At 40.3% G+C, this 12,189-nt stretch overlaps 1 protein-coding gene across 4 annotated transcripts in view; it reads right to left on the bottom strand.

Annotated features, from left to right (window-relative positions):
• The window catches only part of trappc9 (trafficking protein particle complex subunit 9), a 133,871-nt gene that overhangs the window by 108,565 nt on the left and 13,117 nt on the right, over window positions 1–12,189 (bottom strand). For all 4 annotated transcript variants that reach the window (XM_077507023.1, XM_077507024.1, XM_077507025.1 and 1 more), the window contains 3 exons: window positions 8,703–8,846; window positions 3,643–3,769; window positions 2,030–2,175 (listed from right to left, as the gene is read on the bottom strand). In XM_077507023.1, the coding sequence (XP_077363149.1) occupies window positions 2,030–2,175; window positions 3,643–3,769; window positions 8,703–8,846 (417 nt within the window). The remainder of the gene's footprint in view (window positions 1–2,029; window positions 2,176–3,642; window positions 3,770–8,702; window positions 8,847–12,189) is intronic.

Genomic DNA, 12,189 nt, shown 5'->3' with positions numbered 1-12,189 from the left:
CGCTCAGAATGCTAATGACTCCAGCCGCGGTGATCAGTAAAACCCGCGAGCAGGATGTGAACGCCAGATCTGAGGCCGGGAAGGTTTAGAAGTGTGCCACTGAGGGAGCGTAATGAACTTCTCCGGAGTGGATTCCTCTCGTGTAATGATCACAAGACGCCCGAGACCGTCGTCTGTTCTTTAAAAGGCTTTTAAAGTCCCGAGCGTCAGAGCGGGGTTAAGACACTACAAAAACCGCCAATCGGGGGTGATCTGGGTTTGAGTTTGCGGAGATGAACGCACGCTCAGTCAAGAGATGATTCACAAGTGTGAGGACACAATCACAACCTCATCAGCTGGCGGAGAGCCCCCGGGGGGAAGCGGGGATTCATATCGGGATTGGTCCCTGAAGTCTCTCAGCACTTCAGCGGAACTCCAAGGGGCAACGTGATGTTCAGAAAATGTGTCCACAAAGAGCAAATGTAGCTTGCATTGAAGACTTCACAACGTGTGCTGCGTAAAATCTCATGCAACATTTCAGGCATAAAATTGTGTATTAGTAGATTTTTCTAGATTACTGTAAACTAGTAGACCGATATGTTTTATTCAAGGCGGATACAGATACCGGTTATTAGTAATCCAGGAGACCGATAACTGATATTTCAAGCCGATATTCATTTTTAGTAAAAGAGAAAATATGATCATCATTATTTAAAAAATGTACCCTTTCTTTTAATTTTAAACAAATAATTGATAGCTTTGTTTAAAAATTCGAACAAAAATTGCAGGGAGCTTCCAAAGTCATCAGCATGTGATACACTACATTTCTACTTGAGATAAAATTTCCAAAATTTAAACATAATTTTATTTTATTTTTATTTTATTATTTTTTTAAATAAAAAGGGTAGCGAGTTCCTGGTGTCAGCATTTTTTTTTTTTTTTTTAATTGGAAATTTAAATAAATCCATAAATGAAAAATGAACAAATGCATGCCAATGCAGCTAATTTGTTTTTTTTTGTCAGGGTTTCAAAAGATCTTCGCAGACAGTAAAAAATATCGGAATGTGTTTGTAAAGGTTTTGTAACAAGTAAAAACTGTCCGTGAACATCTTTCAAATCTTGATGAAAACCCTTAATTTTACCTTCGCAAGCATTTACTGCTCAGTGAGATACAAGCTTTATCAGCCTTCAGATTAGGAAATAGGTCGGTGCCGATATTTGTCAAAATGCCAAATTTTGGCACCGATAATCGGTCCGGCCGATATCGATTTATCTCTACTGTGGAGGAAGTGGTCTTTATAGCTTTAGTTACAGAAAAATCTAATAAACTGGAGAAAAAAATATTCTGGAAAAAAAACGTTTTGCACAAAAAAAAAAAAAAAACAAGGCTCAAATTCTGCCCCTTTAAATGGGGACACAGTATGAACCTGAAAAAGTTGTTTGGAAATGTTTTCTCTCTAGAGCGGCGTAATAGAAAATAATTGAGAGGCACTGGCCAAATTTGATAGAAAACATTACACGTACTAGTAAAACAAATGCCCTTTTACAGGAAATTGGAATGCAGACACCTTTAATTAAAAGTTGCATGCGACTGATTTGAGTCTGACTGTTATTTGTGTGCAAATAAATCACGTTGAGTCAGTCAACGTTGCCGCATTTCCTCTGCAAAAATAATGCACAAGCAGCAGAGGAGGAAAGGACACGGTGACTGCAGGTAGCATATATTTGCCGAGGGAGATAACAGCCGTCGGCTAATATCATCTAAGCATAATTAAGGCGGGATTATAAAAGTCGCCAAATGCTCATCTTGTTTGATAAGGCCGTACGAGATAAGCCTCAAGTGGCGCGAGCGCGCGCAGTCAACCGGAGTTCCTTCGTGACGCTGACAACCGGAATATTTAATCAATTCCGAGCCGCGCGCGGCTCTCTGTTGGCCGCCATGTAAAGCTTTGAGCGGTCAAGTGGCCTCCTTGCCCGATCAAGCGCCTTCTCATCATATCGAGGACATATGACGACGCTGGAACCGATCGCCGTGGGGAGGTTTTTTTACCGATCTTCTTGCAGCGCTCTTCTCCTCTGTTGTGCATGACGATGGGCGAGTAGATAAAAGGGCTGGCCGTGGACACGTTGGGACCCAGCAGGCCTTTCACCTTGTGAGGACGCAGACTCGCCGGGAGGTTGAGAAGCTTCACAGACCTATTTGAGAAATGACAGAAGAAAAAGGAAACAGCTTCGATTCACGGGGACGTTTGCGGTTTAAAAATAAATACATAAAATGGTCAGATATGTTAAAACTGTATGGCCTGACAGTAGAATACTATTAAAATGAACTTTGTCAATCACTGTCGTGCAAGCACGCTCATATCACGCACATACAAAGTCTGTTGTTCAAAGCACCCTCCTCGTGGTTACAGTTTTTCTTGGTTGAATTATTTAACTCGACTATACAGATCTCAAAAGAAAATAAGGGTAATGTGTCAGGCGAATAGTCAACAACCTCCCAACTCTTACCGGGCCATCTGGTAAGTTAGCACTGTTATATATTTGACTGTGTACAATCAAAAAAAAAAACAACAAAAAAAAACGTAACATTGGCAACCTTTCAGCATGAATAAGCCATGAACACGAGAGAAAAGAGTGAAGTAAGGCTTCATTAAATCATAAGTGGAGGCCTTAATTTGCATTTTTAAATCATATTAAACATTACAATGTAGTCATAGCACATGTATGTCAAGAAGGTTCATTTAGGCCAGGGATGTCCAACTCCAGTTCTTGATTCCCCTATCGTACATGTTTTAGATGTTTCCCTCCTCCATCACACCTGATTCAAATGAGGGGAGCACCTAAAAGACACAGAATAGTGGTTCTGGAGGTCTGGATTTGGACACCCTGATTTAGTCAAAGAACTCCTTTGACGCCATTTTGTAGCATTGACAGGCAATTCTAAACCTTTGTAGGAGTGTGTCAATTACTTACAGAAGTCAAATGAATGAATGAATGAATGAATGAAACCAAACTTCAGCACAATATGACATGTGAAGTAACAAGAGAAGAAAAGAACAGCCACTGATTTAGCTAATTTACATTTAGTGTATCCTATTTGCGGTTTGCAACACAGCTTATGACACGTACATTCGAGCTGGGCCTTTTCACACTACACAGTCGAAATATAAAATCAAATTTATGGTAAGAATTCAGGATGAACCCATAATACCCTGCGCAATCTGTGGATGAAAACTTAATTTGGCCTTTTTCCAAGCATTTCAATGCACAATGCACATTTTCAACTGCTCAATGTGTAAGTATGTCAGCATAACAAAAACGTACTGAAACATTGACCGGAATGACGTGTGCATTCAAAGGTTTGGATAAGGTCGAATTAATTGCACCTGAAATTGCACCCAAAATCCTCATATCCTTAACTTTGTGCGAAGGTGTGTATATTCCGCCTATACAAAGATAATAACACCCAATTTGAATGCCACTGTGAGAGATCTTAATTCATGCTCATATTATTGTTATTGTTGTGTTGCAGAGTTGCTTTGCTGGATTGTCCTGAGAGATGAGTCAGCTCCTGTATTTCAAGCTCAATAGATTGCGCAGTCGTTTCTAATGAAGTGTCCAATCAGTGGTGTCATTCATCCATTGATAACGTTGACTTACCGCACAATCGGGAGCTTTGTAAAAGGCACCGGTGGGAGCTTAAGGCCATCCGGTAAGGTGATGACCTCCATTCCACCCGGGCACTTGGAGGTGTAATTTTCCAGGCTCTGGGTCACTTCTTTTTTCTCTAGAAGATGTAGAAACATCAAAGTCAGTTTTTTTTTACTGCACAGGTATGGCGTTCGCGCACTATAAATAAGCCAAACGTTAATGGCCTGTGAGGTGAGTCTCCCTCAGCAATACCGCGCCGAGTCTTCAAATAAAAATGTTAAGCCTTATTGTACCATGAATAGCTTTAAAAATGGAACATTACTGCTCACCCGGCCGTATAAATTGCTTTGGCTCAGGAGCGGCCGCCGTAGGGAGGGGAGGACACTTGCTTGCGAAGAATTGAAACGGTTGCGATGACGTGGCTTAAATCAGCTGATGAAAAACCTCATTGTGACTCTAAAAACCGCAGCAGCAGAACACATTTCTAATTATGTTATCCTTTGAGTCGATTAGCATGTCCGATCAGGGGACGTGAATTTCTGAAGTCCGACATTTCCGCTGTATTGACAGGCTTGATTCTGTTGGGTGACGACAAAGGGATGGACCGTTACTCTTGACTGCTGCTCTACATCTCACCATTTACTTTTCAAAGCTTACTCTGCCTTATTACATGTCCCTTAGGGGTGTCACTCGCTCCAGATTGACCCATAATTAACTCATACGTTTTTTTTGTTTTTTTTTATGTTTTAAGTGTCCCAAAGACGTATTTATACGTTTTTTTGTTTTTTATGCTAGAGCATACAGAAGGCTTTGACGCAGCCTCTCAACTGCAAAGAACGGTTGCAGAAATGTCAGTTATTACACAAACGACCAGCAGGTGGCAGCAGAGCAAAGGGACCAGGGCCATGTTGCTCAATTACTTACAATTCTAAATAGATTTGTGAAAATTGATTAAACTGAGCTATATTCTAATGCTATATGCTGCAAAACGGAAACAGCTAGAAATATACTTATTTATCCTGATGAAAGAAGAGACTTTAATCTTTCTTTTGATATGTTCCATGTTTTTATAGTAATAGAACACAATATCTGTAGATCTTGCAAAATCAGTCAAAATCCAGTAAAACAGCCAGGGGTGAACGGGATTGCTTCTGTGAAAATGGCTGGGAGCTAATAAGTTAATCTATTGACCCACACACTAAAAGCTTAACGCATCATCTACACAGTGGAGATGTACAGTAGCACTTGATGGAATAAACCGCAATGAGGGAAAAAAAATGGAAAGAAATGTGCTTTTCTTGGAAACTGACTTTTTGAATATTTGTACACAAATAGCTGAGTCTCTAGAGTGCCTGCCCACACATCAAGTGTGAAATTACAAATAGAGTAAATCTTTTGTGAGCTGCCTATTTCCAAAAATGTGTCCCTGAATAAATACTTGAAATGTTTTGCCAAGTTATGAAGTAAAAGTTAGGGCTAATTTACATAATACAGCCTCCACGCCGAGTTTGCCCGCCAATGACTTGAGAACCAGGCTGGTTCACTTTCACTTTATTCAGTCCAGTCACGATTTTCCCATAATTCAACATTTTCATATAAAAAATTCCCCATTTATATCAATTGAGGCCAGATTTACCCCAACACTGATTTACCATTCATTTCAATTGGCACATTCAAAATAACAGATTACGATAGTTTTTTGAAATTTAAATCAATCTGCTTATTCAATTCATCTTATGAACAGTTTTCAACATGCAAAATTTTGCACAAAATGTTATTTTTATTGTTCAATTCCCATATTCCCAATTTATTCCAGATTCCTCCCTCAACATTACTTGACCGATTCAAACTATTCCTACTTTGACATGTGCAGATCAATCAAGCCATCTCATTTATTACTCCAATTCACAAAATTTTCTAAAACCCCAAATTCCAAATAATTAAATATTTACCTCCAGTTTCCACGTATGTGAACCAATTATAACCATTCCAACTTGAACGTATTCAGCTCATTCCATGTCATTCAATATCATTCCACTTGCTTCAATGCATTTTCTCCAGAAATTGCAAATGTCTAGTTTGTAAGAAATTATGTTGAAAAAAAAGTGCATACCTACATGAAGTGCGCAGCGCACCAATTAAAAAAAAAAAACAAACAAAAAAAACAAAAACAAAAAACTAACTCTTCCCTGTAAGACTTTGAAAACTTGGCGATGAAGTGCTGCCACCATGGAGGAAAATACAGTACAACCCATTCTGTTAGTGTCTTTATGGATGGAATTTTTTCCCCTCTTGCTGTGTCATGCCTGCTCGCCTCGTCGTAACCCCTTAGTCGTTATAGTACACATTAAATAGGCCACCCGCTTGCTAGTGCGCTATCAATCTTCGGTTATTTTGAAAGCTGGATGGAACAGATATTATTTTACACACATTACATCTCACTGAATCTTTCACATCAAGTTAATTTTGTCTGGTCTCGCCCATACTTTTTTATTTTTTAAACCGCATATGACTTCTTTATATCTAGTCAATCTTGGTCAGAGCGGCTATTAAAATGCACCGCAGGTGATTTGATCACAAGTGGACACGTACGTCGGCTCGCACCTGGAATTGGAACGAGACTTCGAGCGCTCCTCGAGTGACAACTCCTGACTGGATCTCAATCTCCCGTTCTATATGCAAAGCAAGTGTCCGTCCCCCCCACATTAGCAAGGTTCATATGGCAACACGAGGGAGGTAATCCAATGAAGCCTCAACATTTATTTCTATGAGATTTATTTCATTGCAAAACACTGAGATGCAAGAACTTGGAGTGGAAATCTATCTAAAAATGTGTTTTGGGCTTACTTTGCATTCCACGTGCACCACAAAAGAGATTAATCACCAGTATTGAATACTAGGTGCGAGTTCCCAAAAAAAGCTTAATTTGCATGCACGTATCTTTGCCGAGCCCACCATGATTAATCTTTTTTCAAAAGCATTGTTATGCTGCCAAAGCAAAAAAAACTAAAAAAAAACAGCAAGTTTGCACGACTGTCACGATAAACACGACTCTTCTGACCCCCATGAATGGTCTCTCATTTTTTCTTTTTACCGATTCATGTCATGTGCTGTTAATTCTCAACCGGTGGAGCAACTTTTCATCAAGTTTGAAAAGCCAATTTGTTTGAACATTTTCAGTATTCTGCCAAAATGCACAAACAACTTTTTGATGGAGCCATGCCGCTGCCTGTAATCCTTCAATATTTTGCTGCAATCATTCCCCATCAAAACTAAGGTCGAGGCTTTTACAGACTTCCCCAATCCCGCTTGGAGCTCAAAGTGTTATATTGCTTGTGGTGGAGACAAAAATCATTACCTGCCAATCTCCACCCAAAGCTTTTTATACGCATACAAATTCCGACACATTCCGTCAGCTGGATTTACTCCAATGCACTAGTGAGCTAAAATCCTCTGCCTGACATCTTCAATGAGACCAAACGCGGACAGATGTAGCGATAATCTAGAGGAGGACGTCCAAAAGTTGTGCAAAGTAAAACCGAAAGATGAACTCAGCCAACAAGTTGACTCTTCGTTTTAAATGAAATGAAGTTGACACTACAGAAATGTTCTGACAACTGGAAGTCAGATGATGCAAATCGGATTGGCGTCTGAAGTCCCCTTTCTCAGCTTAAAAATGTGGTAGGAAGTATTAATGTTGTCCCATTTAAAATCTTAAAATCTAAATAATATAAATAATGGCAGCATAAATCATGGGGGCTATGGAATTGGATACCTTCAGATCAGAATCAGGCCTCGTCCAAATTTGTACAAAATCTAAACACATAGATAGGCAGCAAAGTAATATTTTAATTTTAGACATGGGTTTGGCCTAAGCTAAAAATAGCAAATGGGTGAATTTTTCAGTGAATAATGAAGAATATGTCCCAGAAGGAATTATTTTAATGTCAAACAACACAAAATATAAATGAAAAAAAATACCCACTGTAAATCTAAATCACAATGAGAGCATAAAAATATGGTATGGTATGTGTGACATTTATTTATTATTAATTTCCTAAACCTTGGCTGTAGGGCTGGGGGAGGGAGTGCGGCACGTATCGGTAAACCGGATCTATAGTAAGAAAAGACGACCAGAAAGCATTGGTAATTTTGTGAGTTTTGTGAACTGGTGGTCCATTTTCACTATTTTAGGCAAGGATATCAATGAGTGGGGAAAGAGAGGTGCTATGTGTCTTATAGATTAATCTATATTAATCTAATTTATCCTATGATGTTCAATTGTTTTCTTTGCACTTTCCAAGAGTTGAAATTTAGTCGAGCGTTTCCAGTGCTGCTGTACAGCTAACCCTCATTAAATTTGCCGTTTCTCATCTTTAAAAGATCTAAAACATGACTGGAGGCATCAGGTGTCATTAAAGACGATGCGTTCAGATCAAGCGAAAAAAAGAAAAAAAAAATGCAATTATCTAGAGCTGTCAGACTTTTATTTCTGTGAATCAACAGCCAATCGGCTAAAAAGAAAATTAAGTAAATTGATAACTATAAAAGAGAGTTGAAATGATGGCATTCTGTTGCATCGTGAAGCGCGCAGTACAGCGGATGCTGCAGTTATTCCGTCTGTCGAAAGCCCCTTGTGCTCAAACCAAACGTTTGTCTGCTAAGCTCGTTTCATCTTGTTCATAACTTAACTCCTCCTACCGTATCCTGGTGTCCATTCACATGCTCGGTGGCCAAGCAAGGATTACAGGGGCCTCTATTGTGTGGCCAGAAGATTGTCTAGCTCACGCTGCTTCGGTAAAAAGCTCAAACTGGCGGCGCAGGATTTCTGGTCAGAGCACAATGTTGCACTTGGTCCAAAAAAGGAGGCAGCTTTGTTGTGCAGCGCACACTAATGAGCACAGTGCTGCTATCACAAAAGGCCAGGGTGGCTGTTTCTAAATGTTTGAGGGTTTTTTGTTTTGTTTTGTTTTTTTAAGACAGGGAATAAGAAGCACCTCACAGGGTTGAAATAGAACATGTAATCTAGGAGCAACTTTTCTCTCGCACTCCCCGTGTGGTCCACCGACCTTGATCGGACAGGAAGTCCAGCATGGTCTGCAGCAGGAAGGACAGGTGGCGTACGGCGAGGCCGGGGTTACCCATGCGGCGGGAGGCGTACACCAGCTCGTGCAGGAGGCGCATTTGAACGGCAGCCCAGCCTCGGTGGGTGCCTGCGTGAGAGACGACAAGCGGGAAAAAGTAAGGCAGCGTGCTGACGAGGCTCGCTGGTGACATCTGATGGTGAAGGTGTGATCACGTAGTCGCAACAGTTTCGGGTAATATGTTGGACAACAAAGATACACGTTTTTTTCAGTTGATTTTGTAAGAAAGACCCTGAAAAGTGAATACAAAGATTTGTTTCTAAATACATTATATATGTTGGAGACTGCAGTATTTGATTGCGACACCCTAGATAGCCATTTCAGAGTGCCTCATTGTTGGCTGTGAGTGCACGCATATTGACTGGAAACAGAAAACCAAAAAATAATAATAATAATAATACATAACTAAATAAATAAATCAATAAATAAATCTTTAGAGAAAAAATAATAATAATAATAAAGAAAGACAAATTAAAACTAAAAAAATAAAATAATAAAATATTGGAGGTTGTAATACTATGTACGAAAGGGAAAATGAATGAGAAAAAAAAAAAAAAAATTAATATATATATATATATATATATATATATATATATATATATATATATATATATATATATATATATATATATATATATATATATATGGGACTTTTTTTCATTTATTTTTTTTAACTTGCAAGATAGCGAGTAGACTTGGTCTTTGGTCTAACAGGGTTTAGAGTGCCTCATTGTCATCCAAGGGTAAACGTACATCATGGAAAGTAGGAGAGAATAGCTTGATTGTTTTTTTTCCTGGTTATAAAGCCACATTTTATGTTGTTTTTTTGTTTGTTTTTTAATCATTCAAATCCGGTAGGATTGTTAACAACACTCTTCTCTGTGATGTATCAAATGTAAAAGACGGGGTCTTTAAAAAATGTACAGATTCTGGAAATTTTTACTATTTACATTGTTCGTAGTGAGCTACTTGTCCACATTGAGATGAAATTTAACAGAATCCTTTTTAGCCCAAAATGTTTTGTTTTGTAAAACTTAAACTTAAAAACACAATAAGAAATAAACTGCATTTTATGAGTATTATCTCATTTTCAGAGCGGTAATGGAAGGATTCCCAAATGCGATGTTACTTTCTTGTGTGACATCCGGGTGAAAGAGTGTTATTTGCCGAGCTCGTTCATGACTCCAAAGTGCTCCTTCAGCGTGGTACCGCCACAGCCAGTGACACCCTAAAAGCATACCAGCCTGAAACCAAGCATTACATAAGACCCTCAGCACCCCTTACGAGATTGCCTGCTTCGCTCGCAGCTGTCCGCTGTTGACTCACCGAGTGGGAAAAAGAAGCCAGGGGAAAAGGATGTGGCGGGAGGGGGAGGCTGACAGGGACCGCAGAGGAGAGGCGGGCGAATATTTGCAAAACAATCTCGCTGAAACACGACTTGCAATAATGTCCAATCATATCCGAGATGCTTTTTAGTTGTCAGCGTTTTGTTTTTTTCCCCCCTGAAGTTTATTCCTTCTGGCTTCTGCTGCCTCCTGTACAAGCGCTAAATGCAATTCCTTCAAGAGCCACGTTATTCGTTGTGAATCTGCGCATATGAAGCGGCCTACAAATAAATTAGTTGACTTCCATCTGTCGGCCTGCCGCCTGCCCCAAAAATGTTTAGAAGTGGTGCTTTCCTACTAGGGAGTATATTCAGTGTGCCATTAAGGAAAAAATAATGGGAAAAAGGGAATTGTCGGATGAAACTGTGGAAGGGTGAGCTGAGCTGACTGGGGATTTTAGCACGGTCTTGAGCTACTTAAAAAGACATTAGTGCCACATCGCCGTCAAGCGAATCCGCCTCATTAGAATGCATCACCGAGTGTGCTGCTTGACAAACGTACATCGCATCCCCACTGCCTGAAGGCAGACACTGTTTCACACAAGTGCACAGTCACACTTGGTCCCACATAAGGAACAATCCTAATCTGGACCCGTTCCAAGCTCGACACCTGCACATCAACTCATGTGTCTGTATCATATTGTTAAAATGACTGCATTGTTTGATCGGATACATTAAGAGGCAAAATTTTATGGGGTCTTACTTGGCCTATGCCCACCATTTCTCATTTTAATCAGTAGGTAAGAAGTTGAATGTTTCATAATTGGGAAACAGTGGAACTTCAGATGCAGGAAGACAGTTGAACCTCTTAAGTTGAACCACCAAAAGTGATCCAAGAAACAGGGACACAATTGAAACTCTCAAGTTGATTGTCCCAAAAGTGACACAAAAAACGGGGAAACAGTGGACCCACTTTCATCATCCTAAAAGTGACCCAAGGAAAGGAAATACAGTGAAACCTCTGAAGTTGACCGTTCAGAACTGATTCAACAAACAGGGATCCAGTGGAACCTCGAAAGTTGAGTGTTCCAAAATTGACAAAAAGGAAACGAGGTAAACCTCAGAAACTGAACCCCCCTAAAGTGACCCGAGAAAAAGAGACACAGTGAAAGTCTCAAGTTGATTTTTCCAAAATTGACACAACAAACGGGGAAATAGTTGGACCCGCTTTCGTCGTCCTAAAAGTGACCCAAGAAACTAGGATACAGTGAAACCTCAGAAGATGAAGTTGAACAGCCTAAGTGGTGGGGACACAATGGAATCACGCCAAAAAGTGACCAAATAAAAAGGTGATAGAATGAAACCTCAGAAGCTGAGACTCAGTGGAACGCCAGATGTTGAATATTATGAAAAATAGATCCAAGAAACTGTGATACAGTGGAACCACAGAATCTATTGACGCCTCTGAAGTAGAAAGTACCAAAAGTGACAGAGACAAAGCGGAACCCCTGAAGTTATATTGTCCTGATGCTTTTCTTTCATTTCATTCATGGAATATTCCAATCATAAATAAATTAGAATTTACTCACCAGTTACTCTGTACTGGAGTAGTGTGTTCAATGACTACTTCAGTAATTATTTGAAGAATCACTTACTACTGATACGGGCTGTTCGGTCCCTGTTGGACCGGTGTCAGAGTTTGGTCTACATCGCCGGCAGTAAGTCGGATTCAATTCCAGTGAGAGTTGGACTCCGCCAAGGCTGCCCTTTGTCACCAAGCAGAGGCGTTGAGGGGGGCCGGTTTAGTGGCCTCAGCATTGCATCTCTGCTTTTTGCAGATTTTGTGCCTTGATCTACAACTCTCACTGAAGTGGTTCGCAGCCGAGCGTGAAGTGGTTGGGATGAAGATCAGCACCTCCAAATCCGAGACCACGGTTCTCAGTCGGAAAAGTGTGGCGTGCCCTCTCCGGGTCGAGGATGTGATCCTGCCCCAAGTGGAGGAGTTCAAGTATCTTGGGGTCTTGTTCACGAATGAGGGCAGGAGGGAGCGGGAGATCGGCATGCGATCCGGTGCAGCGTCCGCAGTGA

This window comes from Festucalex cinctus, chromosome 19 (genome assembly GCF_051991245.1).
Source record: "Festucalex cinctus isolate MCC-2025b chromosome 19, RoL_Fcin_1.0, whole genome shotgun sequence".
In the NCBI taxonomy this organism is placed as follows: domain Eukaryota; kingdom Metazoa; phylum Chordata; class Actinopteri; order Syngnathiformes; family Syngnathidae; genus Festucalex; species Festucalex cinctus.
The sequence above is the reverse complement of the archived record's forward strand: the minus strand, read 5'-3'. Positions and strand labels throughout refer to the sequence as shown.